General features: G+C 39.1%; 1 protein-coding gene across 5 annotated transcripts in view; it reads right to left on the reverse strand.

Annotated features, from left to right (window-relative positions):
- LOC110493899 (E3 ubiquitin-protein ligase Itchy) overlaps positions 1 to 10,953 on the reverse strand; it is a 57,667-nt gene extending 46,714 nt beyond the window's left edge. Inside the window, exons 1-4 of one of the 5 annotated variants that reach the window (XM_036949889.1) lie at positions 10,742 to 10,953; positions 1,030 to 1,098; positions 806 to 942; positions 421 to 562 (exon numbers count right to left, since the gene is read on the reverse strand). In XM_036949889.1, coding sequence (XP_036805784.1) covers positions 421 to 562; position 806 — 143 coding nt within the window. In that variant the 5' untranslated portion in view covers positions 807 to 942; positions 1,030 to 1,098; positions 10,742 to 10,953. Of the gene's footprint in view, positions 1 to 420; positions 563 to 728; positions 946 to 1,029; positions 1,099 to 10,741 lie in introns of all 5 variants that reach the window. The other 4 variants (XM_021568481.2, XM_021568484.2, XM_036949890.1 and 1 more) reach the window with 4 other exon arrangements.
- Between the last annotated feature and the right edge of the window lie 905 nt (positions 10,954 to 11,858).

Genomic DNA, 11,858 nt, shown 5'->3' on the forward strand with positions numbered 1-11,858 from the left:
ATAGTTTTGGAAACTTCAGAGTGTTTTCTATCCAATACTAATAATAATATGCATATATTAGCAACTGAGGAGCTGGCCGTTTACAATGGGCACCTTTTCATCCAATCGACTCAATACTTCCCCTGCAGCCATAAGAAGTTAAACTACTTTGGTTTTTAATGCAGGGCCGACAGACAAGTTCCTTAATTATTATAGTTTTTTACTGAAATTACAATCAACTTTCTATGTCTTGTTTAAAAAAATAACAATATTTTGATTAGCGTTTTAACTCCCCATTGTGATAGTGTGGTGCAATGACAGAATGCCACCATCTACCACTAACAGTCGCAGCATAAGCTCGTAACTTTATAAGGAAGAACCACTGTATGCTAAATGAATATACATTTAAATTTTAATGCAAATAATTATTGCTGTAGTTACACTGTCAGTGACTGCTTCCATTTGGGGTTGTGTGTGTTGTTGCATTTCTCGGTCTTCTTCGACTGGCCGTCCACAGCCACCTCCACGTACGGACTGGGGCCAAACCAGTTCTTTTTGTTCTCCTTCAGTTTGGCCGACAGCACTGTGTGCAAAAGAGGACATAAAACACACAAATAGCATGGTAAGCAAAAGTGTAGTAAATGCTCATCAGCACTGAAGTGAGATATAGAAATAAACCTTGAAATGCGAGAACTACATTCACTTAGGCCTAACCAATAGACTTGTTTTGGGGTCTGACAATATCCTACCATGTTATTTATATTTTTTTGAACCACTGAAAAGCAAAGTTCCCTCAAAATAAAATTATTCTATACACTATAAGTACTTGATCAGAGCCTGTGCCATCAGCTAGGCCTATAGAGAATAAGCACTGCCCAGTCCCATTCAAAGGTGTCTTCTGCCTCCTCGGGTGTCAGCGGCTGATTCTTATTTCCATTCTATCCACAAAACGATATTAAATGCCTACTGAAAAAAAGAAAAACATACCATCACTTTACTATTAGCTACTCAGGGCTACAAGTTAGGGTGTAACAAAAGGTCAAAACTCACCAGTAACTTGAAGTTGGGCCTTCATGGTTCAGCCATTAACACTGAAGCCCACTTCGGTTACGACAGGCTCTGCAGAGAAAGCAAACGTGACATCAAATGTAAACATTAGAAAACAAGACACTCGTCTATATTACAGGTGTTCTTGTTTACACAAGGGATTATCCCACTGCAGTCAACGGAACGTTTAAATATACTACTATACTTAGGCCTATAACAAACCTATGGAGACTTAAACTAAACAAGGCAATGAAATGCTAACATTGAGCATTTTGTTGTACAGAGAGTAAAAAGTAGCCACATAGCCTACCTTGGCATACTAATAGGCTAGGCAATCCCAACTACCATGTTCCTGTTCTACCATAGAGCCGTGACATTGGTGGTCACAGCTACATCAGAAGGATAGGAAAAGTTAAATCCCTCCTGGATTACGAGATTACGCAAACTAGTACATCATGAGTCACCGATAGTTTTAGGCCCTGATTGGTGTCCTCAGATAACCGTTTGGCCTAGCGGCTCATAGGTGACAGTTACAGACTGTGGGTCCTTGTTAAAAAAAATAATAATTTAATCTGACTTTTGGGTTTATAGATTTCATTATATCTTAGATTTAGACCTACAGTGCAGTCGGAAAGAATTCAGACCCCTTCCCTTGTTACAGCCTTATTCTAAAACGGATTAAATACATTTTTACCCTCAATCTACACACAATACCCCATAATGACAAAGCAAAAACAGGTTGAGACATTTTTGCAAATGTATATATATAAAAAAAAATAAAAGCGGAAATATGACATTTACATAAGGATTCAGACCCTTTACTCAGTACTTTGTTGAAGCACCTTTGGCAGCGATTACAGCCTTGAGTCTTCTTGGATATGACACTACAAGCTTGGCACACCTTTATTTGGGGAGTTTCTCCCATTTTCCTCTGTAGATCCTCTCAAGCTCTGTCAGGTTGGATGGGGAGCACCGCTGTACAGCTATTTTCAGGTTTCTCCAGAGATGTTCGATTGGGTTCAAGTTCAGGCTCTGGCTGGGCCACTCAAGGACATTCAAAGACTTGTTTTGTTGGAGGGTGAATCTTCACCCCCAGTCTGAGGTCCTGAGTGCTCTGGAGCAGGTTTTCTTCAAGGATCTCTCTCTACTTTGTTCCTTTCATCTTTCCTTCCATCCTGAATAGTCTCCCAGTCCCTGCTGCTGACAAACATCCTCACAGCATGATGCTGCCACCACCATGCTACACCGTAGGGATGGTGCCATATTTGCAAAAATACCTAAAACCAGTTTTTGCTTCGTCATTATGGGGTATTGTTTGTAGATTGAGGGTAAACATGTATTTAATCCATTTTAGAATAAGGCTGTAACGTAACAAAATTGGGAAAACGTCAAGGGATTTGAATACTTTCCGAATGCACTGCATCTACATAGCCTAATTTTGCTAAGAAATATCCTACCTAGCATGTCAACATCTCATGTCTGACTCACTAATGTGAGCAGAGTTGTATCCAAAGCAGACCCAATACAATTAAATCAAGTCGATTTTATTTAGGTTTAGGAAACCTGTTCCTTCGATAACAAGCTATGAAAACGCATTTGTATGCGACTTTCCAAGAGAATTGTAAGATTTAGCCTAAAGTTATAAGTATTCAATGGGGCCTTGTTGTCTAGGATTGGCTATATGCACGGCATACCTTTCGTAAGGCCAGTGTATACATTCAAATCTGCCAACAAGTTAAAAATTCATGTATAATAATATGCCAATGGCACAGTCCACGCCATTGAAAATAAATCAGTGCTGGGGGAAACAAACACGGAAATCTGAGACAAACATATTAGTTTAGGACAGTTCTTTTTGATTGGGATAAAAGCTTTGGTATGATGAAGCAGGATGGAGCAGTCAAAAAAAAAAAAATCATACATCTGCTAATCATCAATGCAGTAACTGCAAATTGCAGGAAAAACCAAGGAGAAAATGTATAGGATATTGCACTAATAATTTATTACACTTATAAAGCGCATTTTTCATATTACAAGAATAATATCAAAGTGCATCAAATATATATTGTTTTAAATAAATAAATATTTATACAAACAAACTGAGTGTACAAGACATTAGGAACACCTGTTCCTTCCATGACAGACTGACCAGGTGAAAGCTATGATCCCTTATTAATGTCTAAGGCTGACCCCATTTAGTCAACTGGTTGATTGTTTGGTTTATAGACTGTTGGTCGACCGATATATATTTTTTTTAGTCGAGCCGTTGCATAAAAAAAAACATCTTGATTGTCGCCTGTCTCAGCAGACTAATCCATTGCAGACGTCGCGGGGATGGCACACCAGTAGTACATTCACCCTTAATTCCCAGAATTATGTATGTTTGATTACCATAATTTCTGTTAATGCAATCAATATATTATTATTATTTCAGTCTTTTACTCTTCTCATTGTCAGAGTGGACGCATTGTTTGCAGAGCGCACAACCTAGGCTACACTTGTGAGAAACAAGTTTATTTCATTCCATTTAGGCAATGAGTTGTCAATTTATTGTCTTTTGTTTGAAACGCTCCTTGAAACGCACTCAATGTTGAGTAAGGACGCGCACCTGATTATGCATATAAGTAGGCTTAGGCTACCTGGCCTGCTTGCAAATGTAGGCTTATAAAATGTGCCCATCTGGGGAGCTGATAGTATTTCTGATTCTCTTAACTCACCACCACTAATGAGCTGTGGAGCTTCTCAAAGTAATTTTTCTCCACCTCAAATAGCAAGTAAATTAAGTCTGTTTTTACATCCATTGAGAATTACAGTAGTTCTTCAATGTAGCCTATTTGAACAATATTTCCAGGTGTCTCTCTTTCGATAACCACTCTGAAAACCATAACATTTCTACCGATCTGCATGTCAGTTATGATAAATTGGCACTCCAAATGGAAAAAAAGGTTGCTGACCACTGGTGTAGCCTATTACCGGCAACTTCGGGACCGTAATAGCAGAATCTGTGAAGGCCAGCAGCAGCGGGAGGTGGCGGTTCGGGAACAAGTTATCTTGATTTCTGTCTCCCTTGAGTCATTTGTGTGTTTTAATTATTTAATCACAGTGTGCTTAACCTTTTCACGCACGAGATCCAAATATCTCTAACGGTCATCCAAACATTAGTTTTTTTTATGTGCGCGATGTCAGAATGGTCTCACTCACTGTTCCAAAATGTGATTGTTACGCAACAGGACAGTTAACCCACACTGCCCTCAAGCTATTTATATATAGGCTGTTTCAACTAGTCAATTTCAAATGATTTTCTAACAAGTTTCAATGAAGGTGTGTTGCCCCTACTCATTAATTCACATTGGTAGCCCATTTCACTGGACAAATTATGTTTGAGGCTTTATTGAGCCTGACAAACTCTTCAGCGAGAGTTCAAGCACTTCCCCAGTGTTTCCCCAGATTAAGTATGAAGACATTTGTGCATCTCTAGTCAAAACAGGTCTTGCACAAACTTTTCCCCCCTGGCATATTTTCTGGCTGGTGTCTGCATTGCCTTCATGGTTGTTTTCCTTACAACTAATAACGTAGGATGTGTGCGTTCCTATCAAAGGGCCTTATCTTCTGTGCATTGTGTTGTCGTTTCTACTGTAGCATTCCGTATGCATGTACAGTACCAGTCAAAAGTTTGGACACCTACTCATTCAAGGGTTTTTATTTTTACTATTTTCTACACTGTAGAATAATAGTTTAGACATCAAAGCTATGAAATAATACAAATTGAATCATGTAGTAACCAAAAGTGTTAAATCAAAATATTATATTTGAGATTCTTCAAAGTAGCCACCCTTTGCCTTCATGACAGCTTTGCACACTCTTGACACTCTCAATCAACTTCATGAGGTAGTCACCTGGAATGCATTTCAATTAACAGGTGTGCCTTATTAAAAGTTAATTTGTGGAATTTTTTTCTTCTTAATGGCTTCGAGCCAATCAGATGTGTTGTGACAAGGTAGGGGTGGTATACAGAAGATGGTCTTTTACAAAATAGGGTTAAAACCTCTCTAGGGTAGGGGGCAGCATTCGGAATTTTGGATGAAAAGCATGCCCAATTTTAACGGCCTGCTACTCGGCCCCAGAAGATATGATATGCATATAACTGGTAAATTTGGATAGAAAACACTCTAAAGTTTCCAAAACTGTTAAAATAGTGTCTGTGAATATAACAGGACTGATTTAGCAGGCGAAAACCTGAGAAAAATCCATTCAGGAAGTAGTTTTTTTTTTGGTTTTGTAGTTTTCTATTCAATGCCATTACAGTATCCATTGACATAGGACTCCATTTGCAGTTCCTATGCCTTCCACTAGATGTCAACAGTCTTTAGAAATCGTTTCAGACTTGTATTCTTATAAATGAGGGTGTAAGACCAGTCTGAACGAGTGGACCCAAAGTTCAGGCGCATGTGCATTTCTTGTTTACCTTTTATATTGACAACGTTATTTTCCGGTTGAAATATTATAGATCATTTAGGCAAAAAAAAAAAAAACCTTAGGATTGAATATAAACATCGTTTTACATGTTTCTATGAACTTTACGGATACAATTAGGATTTTTTTGTCTGATTGTTTTGACTAAGTTTGAGCCTGTGGATTACTGAAGAAAACTCGCTAACAAAACTGAGGTTTTTGGATATAAAGAGACTTCATCGAACAAAAGGAACATTTATTGAGTAAATGAATGTCTTCTGATTAACACCATATGAAGATCATCAAAGGTAAGGGATTAATTTTATCTCTATTTCTGAGTTTTGTAACGCTTCTGCTTGGCTGGTTACTGTTTGTAATAATTTGTCAACTGGGCTATGTTCTGGGCTAGGTATGTTCCGGGCTAGGTATGTTCTGGGATAGGTATGCTTTCGCCGAAAAGCATTTTATAAATATGACACTGTGGTTGGTTTAACAAGAAGTTAATCTTTAAACCTATGTCAAATATGTTTTGTTTTCTGAATTTTTATCATGAGCATTTCTGTAATTGAATTTGGCGCTCTGCAATCTCACTGGATGTTGGCCAGATGGGACACTAGCGTCCCACATACCCTAGAGAGGTTAAGTCAATATTACGGAAGAACAGCTCAAATAAGCAAAGAGAAATGACAGACCATCATTACTTTAAGACATGAAGGTCAGTCAATCCAGAAAATTTCAAGAACTTCAAGTGCAGTCACAAAAATTGTAATGACTTAAACAAATAAACTAAAAACCATAAAGCGCTATGATGAAACGGGGTCTCATGAGGACCGCCACAGGAAAGGAAGATCCAGAGTTACCTCTGCTGCAGAGGATAAGTTCATTAGAGTTACCAGCCTCAGAAATTGCAGCCCAAATAAATGCTTCAGAGTTCAAGTAACAGACACATCAACATCAATTGTTCAGAGGAGACTGCGTGAATCAGGTCTTCATGGTCGAATTGCTGCAAAGAAAACACTACTAAAGGACACCAATAAGAAGAAGAGACTTGCTTGGGCCAAGAAACACAAGCAATGGACATTAGACCGGTAGAAATCTGTACTTTGGTTTGATTAATCCAAATGTTATATATTTTTGGTTCCAACCGACGTGTCTTTGTGAGACGCAGAGTAGGTCAATGGATGATCTCTGCATGTGTGGTTCCCACAGTGAAGCGTGGAGGAGGTGTGTGATGGTGCTTTGCTGTCTGTGATTTATTAGAATTCAAGGCACACTTAACCAGCATGGCTATGACAGCATTCTGCAGCGATAGTCCATTCCATCTGGTTTGCGCTTAGTTGGACTATAATTTTTCAACAGGACAATGACCCAACACACCTCCAGGCTGTGGTCAAATAGCCTTTCCAAGAAGGAGAGTGCTGGAGTGTTGCATCAGATGACCTGGCCTCCACAATCACCTGACCTCAACCAAATTGAGAAGGTTTGGGATGAGTTGGACCACAGAGTGAAGGAAAAGCAGCCAACAAGTGCTCAGCATATGTGGGAACTCCAAGACAGTTGGAAAAGCATTCCAGGTTAAGCAGGTTGAGAGAATGTCAAGTGTGTAAAGCTGTCATCAAGGCAAAGGGTGGCTATTTGAAGAATCTAAAATATATTTTGACTTGACACTTTTGGTTACTTCATGATTCCATGTGTTATTTTATAGTTTTGATGTCTTCACTATTACCCTATAATAATAGATTAATAGGGTAAACTTCATTATATTTGCTGACATCCTACAGTCAAATGTTGGCACCAGAGTACAGTAGTCATTTAGCTATATGAACCATGGCCCTCTACAAAAACACCTTCTCCAATGTTGGTTACAAGGCAGTACTTAAATTAGGTAAGATAATATCATGTTACCATTGGCGTAATAAAATGAGAGTTAAGGTGATTTCACCTTTTCCCCTTAATAATGAATCAAAGTGTTTGACACTGGAGGGGTAACTTTCTGATCAAACATTTTCAATGTAGAAGCAGACATTTTTCATACCTTTAGTCATCATAATTTGATCTGGTTTTCTTCAAATATCCTCCAACTTCATGAAAAACATGATTTTGACTGTCCATGACCTTTAAAGACTGCTTTAAAAGCCCCAATAGCTTTGAGCAGCCCTGAGACTGTCAGGATTGGAGCGCCAAAGGCACGGTGCTTGGGAGGAAAAGGCACAAAACCCCATTGTGCAGAGCCATGTCCTATTGGTATGGAGCAGTTTGGCATGGCCTGAACGTAGTGTGCATGGAGGTTTATAGGGTGAGAGTAGATCTGACAAGTATGCAGGTACGGTGCTATTTAAGGCTTTGTAGACGACGAAGTGAATTTGAAAGGCAATTCAGTGAGGGACAGCCAATGGAGGCCAGCATGGATGGGGGAGATGGGGGTAGACTTTTTTGTTTTCCAGCATTGTTTTGGATGAGCTGTAATTTATTAATTGAATTTGCAGGCAGGCCCCCAAGTACTGTGTTCACATAATCAATTCTAGAGAAAGCAAATGCATGGATAAGCTTTTCTTGATCAGAAATGGTGAGAGGGTTTTAGGCGGGAAATGTTCCTTCAGATGAAAGAATGCAATTTTACAAATGTGACTAATGTGGGTATTGTAGGAGAGAGCAGGGTCGAATTTCCCAATCAAGTTTATGACTGAGGAGATGGGAATGATGTGGCCTCTATCGCAAGACAGATGCTGCAGGAGTTGTTGATCTGCTGGGGGGTGAGTATCAGAATTGCCTCTGTGCTGCTGTTGAGTTGAAGGAAGTAATTCTGCAACCAAGATTTTACCTCTTCCAGACAGGATTTGTTTAAAGGTACACTTGAGCGACATCTGCATAGCAGTGGAAATGGGCACTGTGCTGTCTGAAGATCTGGACAAGTGGGAGCATGTAGACTAGGAAGAGAATGGGTGCTAGCGCCAACCCTTGTAGGACCCAACAGATTATGGTGGACTCCTCTGAACTTGTATCACCGAGGGTGACATCCTGCTTGCAGTTAGAGAGGTAGGTGAACCAGTTTAGGGCAGTCCCACAGATGGCAGTGTGCTCTCTTAGGCACTGCAGTAGAATGGTGTGATTTACTGTATCAAAAGCAGCACTGAGCTCCAGAAAAATCAAGATGATCCTGAATCTGCAGCCATGAGCAGGTCATTTGCAATTTTCACCAAGGCTGTCTCAGTACTGTGCATGGGTCTTAAGTCTGACTGAATAAAATACACCCAAATCAATAGAACCAAAACGTTTTTGCCTAAATGTTCATATCTGTTTAATAACATGTTTTGGAATGACAATGGGTCCCACAGTATGGAAGCCCATTCCCACCACCCCCAAAAAATATTAAATGAGGATACTAACTCACAATTTAGAGACACACAACTCAAAATGTTGAGATACTAAGTTGAAATGTTGAGATAGTAGACCATACTTATACATGGTTTTTCATTTGTAACATTATGTGGTGATGCACGACAAGGTCCCAGAGTGGGGAGAACCCTAGTTGTAGAGTAGAACATTGTAATAAACCAGCTGTAAAATGGTTTTATATGGGCTATGATGGGGCCAGATTGGACAATAGAACTAACAGGGCTGAGCTTACTTCATGCTGGGTTGCATCGTGTAGGCCTTTGCATTTCCAATTAAAAATGTACTCACACAGTAGGTCATCACTACTGTGTTTATTAATTCCAGTCAATAATGTGATTGATAACGTCTAGGTAGCCTTGCCACCTGAAGTTTGAATATAAACCAAATTTGATCACATTAACATTTCTCTTAACACAAATAAATAGGCCTATTTTAGGCTATAAATCCATAGCTTAGGCTATAAATACATGACGTTACCGCTTCGCTTCCCCTGGCCAAAGGGGATCAGAGCGCATAGGCATCTCTAGGCTACCTGCAGCTGTGGTTGTTATCAGTAGGCTACAGTTGATCAGTCTGAAGCACAGATTAATTGTGCACAAGTTCACAAATCACGAGGCAAATCAGTCTAAACAACAGTACTTTGTCCCCTTTTCAACGCGTTTGTGTCAATATTTGTTGGGGCAAATGCCAGCTCGCCAGATGTTTGCCAGCGACCCTGCTGTGCTGATCTCTGCAATGTATTTAGATGGATTGACTTGCGCATCTCAAAATGTCTATTTAGTATCAGAACATTTCTAGATAAGCAAGTCAACATTTTGAAATACTTGGTCATAATTTCAAGATGTGAATTTGACCTTTTACATCAACCTTTTAAACAAATGTTGGTAGTGGCAATGGGCTTCCGAGGAAACAAGGCAGTCTAAAAAATAAAGGATGCTGGCCTATTGTTCCCCTCGCCTCATTTCTTTAGTTACTGTTACCTGGCTCACACTTTTCTGTCTGGGTTGAAGGCAAACATTGACTCGTCCCTTGGTTTCCTAACGTGACATTAAGTATGTCAAGGTCAGAAGTTGCCACAAAACCCCCTTCCATAACTAAAGGTTAAATAATAATAATATTTTTTTATTAAAATATAACGTTCTCTCACTACAAAACGCAAATCCGATCTTACATAATTAACTAGCTAGCTAGTTATGGTAGAAAGACAAACGCGTAGTAACTAACGTTATTAGTATTGCTTCATATTTTAGTTTGTGTGGGGGGGGGATATACGGCTAAATTAGCTAACAAACTAATCCACGTTTTAGTGTTAGCAAAATACAACCATGTAGACCTAACCACGTTAGATAACTAAATTATCTACTGTATGTTTGCTAGCTAAATTAGCTGCCCTGTAGATACTATTTGAATCATTTCTAATTCAACAGGGTAACGATACAACAATGTATAGCCTACTGCTACATGGAATATGAGCAATAAAATAGGAAAATGTCAAGCGAAAAGCAAAACGGAGATTACAATAACAATCCCTGGTCGCTCTGTCTGGTTGAAAGCAGGCCAAAAAAGCTAGCTAGTTACTAACAGCTAACAACAACAACTCTAGTAGTTAGCTATCATTACATATTAGCTTCACAACATACATAATAACAAACACTAGATTATAGTTAGCCATCTTAATGATTAACTAGCTACTTAGTCAGTAGCATGTGTCGCGAAGTTTTGCACAGGTTTGCTAGCTTTGAATTTTGCTGTCACACAGGTGAGATAGCTAGCTAACGTTAGCTAGCTAGCCTAAGCTAAATAACTAGCTACGGATATCTTTGAAAATGTACAATTATTCCATAAAAACGATTGGATTATGTCTTACCCGTGACGGTTAGTAGCAAATGTTTCTGTAATGTCCCCTCACGCCCACCAAGGCATATGTGGACGGTAAACGATTTCTCAGAAAAACTAGAAAGATGTCTGACAGGTAGCGCTCACAGCCCTTGGCACGGTTTCCACCAGGTTTGCACAAGCCCATTCACTTCTTCGTATATGGTATTACGGCGGTTAGCAAACAAACACTAGAGGTGCATGCCACCACCTACTGTACTGGAGTGTGTAGTCGATCACAGTTTAATAAAGACAGACAAAAATAATAAACAAACACAACCTGACTTCCGCCTACATAGACATACCCAAAAGCACTGTAATTCGTTATAATGAGAGGGCCATAAACAAAACCTAGTAATGCTTATACTACCAGAAATATTACAATCTCATAGTTATGTTATCTATTTATCAAACATAGTTATACATTGCTGAGGTGTAGTCATTTTTAGGACACAAGGTCAAGTACACAGTACAAATATGATTAAAATGTAAAAATATAAAAATCATATAATTTTTCCTATTCAACAAAAGTGGGGGAATAGGGGTTTAAATGATTGAAATGCTTTCTAAATATAGTAACAATCAAATCACTTTCAAATAACTTTCAAATAAATATGATCATACTTAGTTACAGTACAAATTGTAACTGATGACAGAGCATTTTCTGCCCAGTGTTCTCCGCCATTCAAATGCCTGCTGACTCGTTACAAACTTCAGCTCTAAGGACAAGTTGATTTTGTCTCTCTGTGACCAAGAGAAGGTGATCTTGTTTCAATACTGCAAAATTATTTTGTATTTTTTCATATTGAAAGCTCTAAATCCACCAGAGAATATTACAGCGAGATGAGACTGCGTTTGCTGCCATTGCTAGTCTCCCGTCCCATATGTTGTATTTTAAGCAGAGCTGCCATGTTCACAAACAGGGGTATTTGATCCTTTGTCTGGATAGGCCAGAAAATGTGAGGTGTCGTTCCTTATGCAAATTGGGTGTCAGATTTTACATACAGCTACAGCCGGAAGTGACTTTTCGTAGCAGATTAGAAGAGAATTTTAGCAGACCCTAACCCTTTTCCTAACCTTAACCTCATTCACCTAACCTGCTGTGTAAA

The sequence above is a fragment of the Oncorhynchus mykiss genome, chromosome 17 (assembly GCF_013265735.2).
Source record: "Oncorhynchus mykiss isolate Arlee chromosome 17, USDA_OmykA_1.1, whole genome shotgun sequence".
Taxonomy (NCBI): Eukaryota; Metazoa; Chordata; class Actinopteri; order Salmoniformes; family Salmonidae; genus Oncorhynchus; species Oncorhynchus mykiss.